An 11,218-nucleotide genomic window follows, 5' to 3' on the forward strand; every position below is an offset into this window, starting at 1 on the left:
GGACCATAAACTAGACGCATTCTTAATAATTCCAGTAATGTGGGTATCAAATGAAAGAACTTGGAGAGCAGTAGGCGAAAAGCATAGCGCTGGGTATGGGAGATGCGGCCTCTGCTGCATATAACTTTCTTACTTGTTTTTAATTCCAATTTTATAACAATATTTCACAGAAACTTATGCATACGGCAACAAAATACAGTACGGTGGATAGAGTCACTCGGTTTACACATGCACGTGCGCTAATGATATGTGTTGGTTAGAGTTAAGAAATTGACTGTTATTCCTAATTTCAATTTAAATTTTTGCATATTGTACATGTGGACAGAATTTTCACTGTACACTAATTTTATATATTTTTTTTTTTTTTGTGATGAAAATGAATTGTTCTTGTCTTACAAGTATGTAATATGGATTTCATAATTATATTTTATGCACGGATTCCTGTGATAATATTTGGAGTTTTTTCGGGGGCGTGATTCAAAATGATATGCACGCTAAAGCATTCAAACTTTAAAGACAATTATTTTTATTTAATTTTATATAACTTAAATATATTAATAATAATTAATTAAAAAATTGGATAATGGATGTTATGGCTACCGTTGCAAGATTTTTTTCATCACATTTCGAGTGCCACAACTAATTTTAAATTAAATTGAGTCTCATTCTTTGCACCTCACTGAAATTTTTACTATCCGCGAACGTGTCAAAGTTGTGGAATATGTTCCCAAATGTACCATAAGTTGCGTATATAATTTTTACGCGATTTTTTCACACGATTTTCTAGAAAACCCAACCTCATTTCAAAGAAAGTTAAATGTAATGCGACGGAACCATCAACATAGCGAAGCTATCCACTATTTATTGGTTTAAAAGGACCTTCATCCAAACTATAGCGAAATTAAAGTGTTCTTTGTTCTTTGTTCTTTAAAGATTGTTAAAAAGTAGGCCCCGGTTATTTATAATACATTAAACAAAAGTGTAGAACTTTGAAAAATTTGTAGAAAGTGGCGGGCGCAAATATCCGGACGGAAAATGTAGCGTATTCAACTGATTAGGTCAGAGGCGGTACAAGGGTACATACATTATGAAATGTGTGGGTCTTACAAGATAAGTCAAATCTACTGAAAGTCTTTCGCTTTCAAGCAAGTCAATAATGCAGACAAGATTGTTTGCTATTAAAAATGATTACTTATTTTAATAGGTTTAGAAATATGGTAACATTTGAACGCTTTTAAGTAAATTCATACTGTCCATAGCAACCACACTGTTTGTGTTTATAAAACAGAGGAAGAGCACCCCTTCAAATGTTTGACAAATGTTTGATCAACGACATAGTAAAGAGCATGGATTTCAGTTATGTTGAATTCCCGAGCACGGTGGACTTGAACGTTCTAAAGGCATATGTCGACCTAAAAAAGTGTAAACTACCCCAAATTCACGGATTGTCGTGGCAAGATGCTGGAGGATATCAAGTCCTTACAAATCAACCGAAAAGTTTACGCCATTTGGTGTTGGATTCTATAGCTAACAATTGGAATGGTAACGATAAAGCCCAAGCCATATTCGACTATTACATATATTATATATGTTTACTTAAAGAAACCCCTATCCTTGAAGAAGTGCCACGAAAGGAGGATCGTAATTACATTGTAAATAACTTGGATGTAAATCTTCCATTAAAGATTTTAAGCTCACGCATTCAAGATGAGTTCTTTTGGCGTAAAATCTATCAACACCGTTGGAAAACACTCTATTACAAGAAATACAACAATAACGCTGAGCAACCCCATCATCATCAGCATCGTCATCAAGCAAATACAAATGAAACAAAAGGAAAAAAAGCAACAAGAAAGCCCTGGATTAACATTTACATGGAAAGGCATTTGGAAGAGTTTATTGAAAATGTAACAACAACTGATTACGAGCAGGAAAACGTTCAGGCGACATTGGATATTTGTGCGACGTATATAAATCAACTGGAGATAAACTATTTACAAACCAGTATGGACGGCCAGCATGGTGAAGTGAAAATTTCTTATACAAGTAGTTGAATATGTGATAATTTATACATAAGTATTACAGATCACATTCCACTTGATTTCATTTTAAGCAATCTACCGGAATTGCATACATTACGCCTGACATATTGTACAAAGACAATAGGCATGAATTTCTATTTAGGCTGCAACGTATTATCACAACGTGATACGTTACTATTAGCACGTGGTCTGAGCCGTTGTCATGAGCTACTGTATTTCTGGTAAAAATCTTTATACAAGGAAAAGAAACATACAATAATCATTGCATGTTCATCTGTTTAATATATGAACACAAAGTTTCCACAACACAAAACTGGAACCGCATCAGTTGCGCCTCTTCGCTCACAGTCTTGATAAGGGTTGTCATCACCTTAACACTCTAGCTTTACCGCACTGCGCTTTAGGTGACGAAGGCATACGTCAGTTTCTAGATGCTTGCCATAGCGAATCCTTTAGTACTTTGAAATGCCTCGACTTAACTAACAATAAGTTATGTAAGTTAAACGGGTTGTTAATGTTGCTTAGAGTAAAAACTAAGCAAAAATAATTTTAATTCATTTCTCACTGGCAGCTGCTGAAGGAGCCTACATTTTGAGTGGTGTCATCAAAGATCTATCATTGGAGGAATTGATATTACGCCTAAACCCCATAGGAAGTAACGGTGCAACAACTATTTTCTCTATCTTGGACTGTTTGCCTATAAAAAATCTCGATATTTCCGGCTGCTTATTAACGGGCAGCATTACAAAATCATTCATGCAATTAGTTGTTACAAATAAAAGCCTTATCTGCATTGATGTATCCAACAACGTCTTGGGAAAGGTAAATGCGGAAAACCAGATAGGAAAACTTTATTCGATTCTACCCATTTTCTTAAGAAATCTTAAAAAAAAAAAAATGAAACGAAAAGAATGAAATTTCGACAATCTGTAGTATTGAATTGGCACGGGCGAGGTGTTTGCATTTTTCTATAGGCGCTACCGATTCACATCTACAATGCATATGAAAATTTTTAACGTTTTCTCTATTATAGTTTACGAATAGTGCGCAAAAACGCAATTTTTGTTTTTAAAGACAGAAATTTTCGCAGCTTATATTGCACTGATGCGTGCCCTTTGAACGACTAGCCAACTTTTAATACCGCCCTCCCCCTCCAACCTCTTAGATATTAATTAAATTTTAAATTCATTTAAATTAGACTTCAATTCTCTTTAAGGACTTTGGCAAACATTTAATGAAAGTAATTGGTTTTAATCGAAAAATAATGAACATCGATTTACATAACACTGGGTTAACGCAAGAACACCGCAATCAATTCAAGGAATTTTTGAGACAAAATTAGCCTAGTTCCATCTACAGCGAGGACTCTCTTAGTTAAAATCGTACGTATTAACCAATTCTTACAGCTTAAAAATCGTGAAAAACTTAAATAAAAACAATTTTTGTTACAGATATTTTGTCGTCAAATCAAAGTAAGGAATACTGTTACAACATAAGAGGATAAAAAAGCTTGTAAATATTTGTTAAGTGCTGAGGCATATTCGACATCTGGAGAAGTGCGCGAGCACAATACGGACGGCACGATGGAAAATAATGACTTTCAAAGACGAATTAGAAAAAAAAGCAAAAACAAAATTATGTCGCCAGCCCCACCGTCGACACTACTCTTATATTAACCGTAATCTCGTTCTATTCCGCAATTGCGGACAAAATCTTACGATTAAACAGGCACTTTGTGACAAAACTTATTAAAATGCGAAGGTTCGTATACACCGCGGATATCTTAAAAGCATCTGGAACATAATATCAATAAAATGTATAACTTTGTAAAAACGAGTAATAATGATTATTATTATAATAACAACAACAATTAAAATAATAATAAAATACCTAATATATATTTAAAAAAGAATTTTTTTAAAATAATTTTCGTTCTTTAAGAAAAGCTAGCTCCGCGCTAAGCTTCAAAAAGGTTACACATGTGCTTAGTTAAACCAATACTCGAATATGCCTCTGTTGTGTGGTGTCCTTCGTGTAGATACTATGTAAAATCCGGCTCAAACGTCCTCAAATCAAAGCACGTCGATATATATCCAACCAAAGATTATGGTTTAGTTTACACATTGCGCTCTCTTTGAGTGAAACTAGGTTTCGTTAAGTGGTGTTTGAGAGAACTTAAGGATCCTTAAATTACAAAAAGGCTGCACATATGCTTAGTTAGACCAATACTTGAATATGCCTCTGTTGTGTAGTGCTCTTCCTATAAGTGTCACGTAAATTTAAGTGAATCTGTGTAAAAGTAATTTTTGCTGCTTGGCCTTAGGGGTTTGTGTTGGAACTCGCTTGTCTCTCTGCCTCCTTACGAAAAGAGTTTGATTGTTAGATAGATTGTTTGTGTTATCCTTACCATCATTTGAGGAACGTAGATTCATTCTCGGTGTTTCCTTCTTAAATAAATTAATAAATATCGATTCGCCCGCATTACTTGGTGAGTTAAGCTTTAATGTCTAAATCGCTTCTCTAGACACATTATCTTCATTAAGCACAGTCAACGTAAATATAATTATGAGCTATTCAATCCGTTTAAAGTTATTTGCAGAAACCTATATGTTGTCTATAATTTAATCTCAATACTGGGATGTTTGAAGTCTATATGCGATCTGCCTATGTCGCATTTAAACTCATCACCATTCTACGATTCGAAAATTAACTGCTGCTGTTTGCTGTTATCGATTGTTAAGCTGTTGCATGGGTAGAGGTTCACTTGCAACTTGTTTCCTTATTGGTTGTGGGTGTATCTCTACTCTAGTTGTGCACATGCTCTTTTTCTTCTTTTCTTATTTATTATTTATACATGAATTATTATTTAATTTTTGTTTTTTTTGTTTTTTACTTCTCCATATATACTTTACACTAGTTTCTAATAATGATTAATATCAGATTTATGTCTAAGAGTCAATTGAATTCCGCTGTTAATCTATTATAACTGAGTTTCATGTCTAAATAAATAATTAAACCTCTTTTACGGTCCAGAGTGCATTAAGTTTGTGCGGATGTCTATAAACCCAAGGGGAATTCAGGAGCATGCACTTCTTACAATACCGATCTATATCTGGGACTTTGATCCGCTTTGCCCAAGAACTAACGCTATTGAAATGGTTTGAATCGAAACAATTTTACCACCACTCCGCTTACAACACCTTATTTTCAAAAGATTGTTGTATATGAAAAAAGACGCAAATTTCTAAAATCTTTCGACAAAAATTGACGAGTATTACCGTTTCGGTATACTAAATTGATGTCCCCTTCCCTTTAAAGAGTACGTAAAAAGAAACGTTTTCTTTGGCAAAAAACATCTATTCATTCAAAATTTAAAATTTCTCCATAAATCTAGAGTATTTAAGAATATCATGTAAGTTTACTTATGAAAAGTAAATGAGTAAGGAAGCAAACGAAAATTGTTAGTAATGAAGCAATGCATTAGGCGAAATTGTGTTGGTTATTTAATAAGCCGGCCTTGCTTGACAATTTCGAACATTTTCGTACCTATCACCGAAGGATGAGGGCGTTTGCAACGCCCAGAAGGAAACTTCAGACACCCCACGAAGCATATATATTCCTGTCCAGCATCAATTTCTGAATCGATTTAAGCACATCCGTCCGTTCGTCCGTCCTTGTAAGGTCTATTGTAAGCAATCTTTTCAATTCAAATTTGGCAAAAAACTTGCAAGTCTTTGCACCAACGCAGGTTGGTGTTGGAAGTCGGCCAAATCGGTCGAAAGACATGCCTACAGTACTACGTGAACTGAAAATATCTCCACTTTTCACAACAAATGAAACATTTACTTTTTAGTCATTACTCAAAAACTATAGCAAATAAATCTATAAAAATTTTAAGGTATGTTGGCTATGGATGAGGCTGTAGTATGAGCATGGAAAAATTGATCACGCCTACTCAATATTATAGTGTATCAAAATTTAATTTTTTTTCAATGTGTTTATAACAGGAAGAAATAAACTTCAAAAACGTAAGCCTGTAAGAATTTTGCTTTTTTTCAACCTGTTATAGGATAACGGAGATGGGCATGAAAGTCGCGTATGTAACGGAATAAAATTTTCCTATTTGTAATAACTAGTACAAGCCCTACAGACATGGAATATGAATAAATAGAAATGACTTTGTGATCCGTATATATAAATAAGAATTTTGACTTTCAACTTTTACATAAAAGATGCCTTTAGTTTCAAGTCTTCAACTTTAAACCTTAAACGGCAAACGTTTAACCTGAAACCCGAAACCCGAAACCCTAAACCTTAAACTTCAAATCTTAGCACTTAAGATAGTTATTGCGTAATTAATTTATTTCGACGTCCGGTATTCTATCGACAATAGGTAGATAGGTAGATAGGTATACAAAATTCGTAGTGAAATCATGCAGTTTGCTTATTTAATATTTCTGTTCAATTCGTAAAAAAATATAAAAGAAAAGCAGAGAGAGACGAAAAGGAGAAAGGTAGAAGAGAAGAAAGTAAAGACAATTTTCTAACCTATAAAAAAGCAAACTTATACCGCAGTGCCATTTTAATATGCTTAACCAATGTAACGTAAAGTGCCATAAAAATAATTCAAAATAAATTACTTTACATAAAAAATTATAATAGTATAGCGTTTCTAGTTTGAATACCAGACCATATAAAACATGATCGTAATATATAGCTAAGAGACAAGAGCAAAGGCAAGAGCAAGGGGCTCTTATGAATAGTAATAATAACGTTGGATATTTTGCTTTCTCTGAAAAAGGTAACAATCCAAACACACCAATCAAACGAAGATATATGCGTTTGTACACGTCTTTTGCATATACATTTAATGTTTATAAGGTGTTTATAATTTGCTAATAATAATGCTTGTCATGAAAATACTGTAACGTTATTAATTTTTCCTAAAATTAATGAATACGCGTATTTATGCCATTCATACCATTCTCATATACATATATATGGGAAAAATTGAAAATATCATTCCTTGGGAAAAGTAATCATAAAATATTACTTTAGTGTTAGTCTAAAGTTTAAATATATTTATCTCCGCACAGACATATATATTTATAAACAGCATTAAGAGTAACAACAACTTAATCATGCAATATTTCGACAAAGTCATGTCAGCTGCCATAATTCCAACTTAATCCGAGATAAATTTGCCAAAGTCAAACACCATCATACCTACTCCGAACATCATCCCTTAGATATGCTTATCTAAACATTTTAAGCAGTAAGTCGAAGTGAAAGATGCTCCTTTCGAGTTTCTCTCATTCCGTTCACAGGTAAAGAAAACAAATTTTGCGGTCGATAAAAGTCAATATTACTACTTTTGCCAAATAACGGAGTAAAGAGACGCAATTTTTATGGCTGTGCGTACATATAAAAAATATCAAATATTTATATAAATAAGCACAAAAAAAAAAAAAAACATTTTTTCTTCACAGCAATAGCAATACAATACAATAGTAAATGAAGATAATTTATATAAGAAAGCTTATTATTTTAAATATTTTCTGGTAATAGTACAACTTATAGTTAAATTGTCAATGTATTTATATCACTTGCTAGTCAAAAAATGTTGATCCGTTAGGAAGTGAAAATTCATTGAACTATTCATTCTTATTCATTCTTATCTGCTTTTAACCAACACCTTCGTTTATTATTACTAAGGCCGATATTTCTTTTTGGTTACTGTTTGTATATGATTTAAGACAACCAACGAATTTTATTATTTTTTCCAAACGTTTGCAACGTCCAAAAAGAAATGTCAGACTTTAGAAAGTATACAAATTCCCAATCAATATCGAATTCAGAGTCGATCTAGCATTGTCTGTTCGTCCGTCTGAACATTGCAAACGTTTGCATGCAGATTGGAATTGAAAATGGGCCAAATCGGTCATAGGCCATTTCTATAGTATAACATGACCCGAAAATACCTCCGTTGTACAACGACAGATATGTTTACCCTACTACACCTGCCTTAAAATGGGAAAAATTGGCCACACCCATATAGTATTGTGAATCTATTTAAATTTTTTTATGAAAAAGAAGACGGTGGGTGCAGTAGAATATAGTTTTCGTACTTGTTTTATACATAAGGGAAATAGAATCTAAGGCAAGGCTTTAACCCTTCAAAAAATTTCTGTGTTCCTCACTATTACTTTGAACTGTGTGTTCAAAGAAAGGCATGTCGCTTACTATCCGGAAGTTTATTGCTCCGCTGTACACTCCACTGTCACTTTTGCTCCAAACAGTGTACCCCCATGTTTCAATTACATTTAGGTGCACCTTTGTAAGTAGATCGTAGAGCAGACAACACTCTTCATTAAGCAGACTTTCTTTCTTTTTTAGATAGGTGTAAGTCCGGCTACTACAGCAGGAACGATTCTATGGGCAATCGCGATTTGGGTAAGCGTTTAGCTTGCTGGTACTCGCCTTTCAGTCATGCCTGCAATTCTTTAAAAAAGAAACATGACCTAATTATTGATTTCTTTAGGTTGGTATATGATGTAAAAATAATTATTTCAGGTGTCATTGTGCCGCGGTAGTTGTGTCGGACTGTAATGAGTGCACGTTTTTAATTTCCTAGGCTTAACAACTTTTCGGAAATTTTCGAATTCGCGAAAAGGTGCGTGCTAAAATAGATCGCATCCCGTCACATAGCAGTCACATAGAAGATGATGAGTGGATCTATATCCACAACACCTTCGTATCTATTTCTATTCACCGTTTCTTATACGACCGTGTTAAATAATGGAAGACGTCCTCACACTCCCACTGTCACTGATTTCTCTGAGTAGTAATTTTAGAGCTTTATTTCCAATCTTCTATTACGCTATCTATTCTACTTTAAAAAAATTTTATACGCCATCGTACTGCCAACAAGAAAAAAAAACCTTTCCTATTATGAAAAATTTTCACTCGAGAGCAACCTCACTAATTTTCTATTGCATTTGAAATTCACACACTTACAATAAAGTATTTATTTATCCTCATTCGGGGCTCCCGCAATTGTTATATGTACTCCATCACGTAACATTTCATTCCGATTCAATTATATTCTCTATGGCACTGCCAAATATACAATCTTGTGTCTATTGCGAGGTTAATGCTTCCGGTAGCCCCTGTTTATCCGCTTTATCTAATGCTGTTGTTAGGTTCAGTGTAGACAAAGATGCTGCCGTAACAACCGCTTTTAATTTTCTATGTAGCTAAATGTTAGTCAAATTAAAAGCTCCAAATTACAGAAATTTTGTGTTTTAGAGATAATAATGACCGTTTTAGTGTTATGTTGTTACCGAAAAAATTGGTTAGAAATTCACTGCGTTAGGAAACCAATGAGGTTTTCGCCATTTTGCGTATAAAATTTTAATTTTACACACAAACATACATATTTCAAAAATTCGTTATCACCTCTGATCAGCTATTAAAGAATTTGCATAATTGACTATAAGGGATGTGCCCAATATTAGGTTATAGAGCATATAAAAATATTAGACCAATTCATAGGGAAGATAATCTAAGCAATGTCTACGAAGAGCTCTGCGGATCGATTAGGCAACAGATATAGAAGAAAATTTGAGGAATTGTGCGCTTTAATTTAGATTTGCTCGTCAATCACCAATTACTATAGACGACGTTGTATTGTTGTATTTTTTAGTGGAAACATTGGAAAACCCACAGACATATTTTTAAAAGTCATTTTCAATAAAGAAACTCGTTTTTACTTCAATGACGGGATAACCAGCGTCACTTGCTTTCAACACCCAACGCTACAGGTCAAACAATACATAGGAACATTAATTTATTGTGCGACAAGTTGGTCAAGCGAATAACATCGCGAAAAGTTAACTTGAACGGCAACTTAGGCTTTTACATTCGGCACCGACTTCACTTTGATCCTGTTCAAATCGCAATGGCCAGCTAAAGACAAACGCGATTTGCGATGGAGATTCGAAATTTATGCGACACCATCCGCCAATGTAACATTCACTCGCATTTGCATTCCGCATGATAAATATATCAATCGCGTAAGTTTCGTTTTCATTACTTCTTTAATATTTGCTACCAATAAGAAAAACCAGCAGACGGCCCACCCTCTAAATATTATGTAAATTTTTACGATAATCGCCTCTTTATGTCATGCAATTATGGTCATAATCTTCTTGTCAGAAGTAGCTCCGAGCATGTATACTTAATGTTGTTATATCTTGGTGCGCTATCACATTCTCTCCAAAATCGCATTTTCAATGCTTTTTTCAGTGTTTTCTTTCTTTTCTTACAACGTTTTATTGTTGTGAAAATTACTTTGTTATGCAAATTTTGTCGCGATACACTTGTTGGTTGAAATAATCTTAAATAAAAATTAAAAAAAGTATAATAATCGGTCATATTTGACTCTATGCCGACGTGAGTGGTATTAGTATACTTCTAATTACTGGAGCCAAAATTCTGACCGTAGTCATCTTTATTCGAATATGCACGATTTTAAAATAACACGATTGATCAATGAGAGCAAATACACTTTTCTTAAAGGAATGTTTTGTTCTAGCATGAATCCAAAAAAAATAATTTTTTTAAATTCTAATTTTGACACGATGTGATCAGAAGTTAGTCCGTTTATACCTATACATGCGTTGGTTAAAGACATGTAACCTCAATTAAGTTTTTGCACTGTGTACTAATTTTAATTTTTTTTGTACGATTTGTGGAAAAATATTTGGGGTTTTTCATTCCGTACGATTTTTTACATTTGTAAAATATGTCCCCAAATTTACTATAATTTACATATATTTTTTGACACGACGTTCTTTGTATGGTTTTCTGAAGAATGTGTCTACCGTGTAATAAAAAGAGTTGGTCTATTTCGCGTATATATACATGCCATGTTCTTTTTGATAAAATTCAAAACTGTTTAAAATAAGAGTTCATAATAAAAACATTTTCCCGTTGTTCTCTATCGGGTAGCTTGCGGATGCTCAAACGATAGAAACTTTGTGGCTTCGAAGCGAAATACTTGTCGATTCACTTTCGCACGTCTTCGACTTTGCAGAGCCGCTGATCTGCTGATATGAACGTGACTCCATTGACTTGAGCCAATGTTAATCAGAAAGAAGAAAGTCTGGAGAATT

The 11,218-nt window shown here is 33.7% G+C and overlaps 1 protein-coding gene across 1 annotated transcript; it reads left to right on the forward strand.

Moving 5' to 3' along the window:
- The first annotated feature begins 1,346 nt into the window (after window positions 1-1,346).
- Window positions 1,347-3,577, forward strand: LOC119639005 (dynein regulatory complex subunit 5). The gene is made up of 7 exons (XM_038036183.1): window positions 1,347-1,542; window positions 1,603-2,022; window positions 2,086-2,263; window positions 2,340-2,536; window positions 2,614-2,864; window positions 3,259-3,424; window positions 3,494-3,577. The coding sequence occupies exons 1-6, from the start codon at window positions 1,347-1,349 to the stop codon at window positions 3,382-3,384; spliced, it is 1,368 nt and encodes a 455-aa protein (XP_037892111.1). The 3' UTR covers window positions 3,385-3,424; window positions 3,494-3,577.
- Window positions 3,578-11,218: the final 7,641 nt, after the last annotated feature.

This window comes from Glossina fuscipes, unplaced genomic scaffold, assembly GCF_014805625.2.
Source record: "Glossina fuscipes isolate IAEA_lab_2018 unplaced genomic scaffold, Yale_Gfus_2 111, whole genome shotgun sequence".
Lineage (NCBI taxonomy): Eukaryota > Metazoa > Arthropoda > Insecta > Diptera > Glossinidae > Glossina > Glossina fuscipes.

Coding starts and splice junctions, on each gene's coding strand:
- LOC119639005 (XM_038036183.1), top strand. CDS start 1,347: ATGGATTTCAGTTATGTTGAATTCCCGAGCACGGTGGACTTGAACGTT. Junction 1,543..1,602: donor TATAGCTAACAATTGGAATG/GTAACGATAAAG, acceptor GTTTACTTAAAG/AAACCCCTATCCTTGAAGAA. Junction 2,023..2,085: donor CAGTATGGACGGCCAGCATG/GTGAAGTGAAAA, acceptor TAAGTATTACAG/ATCACATTCCACTTGATTTC.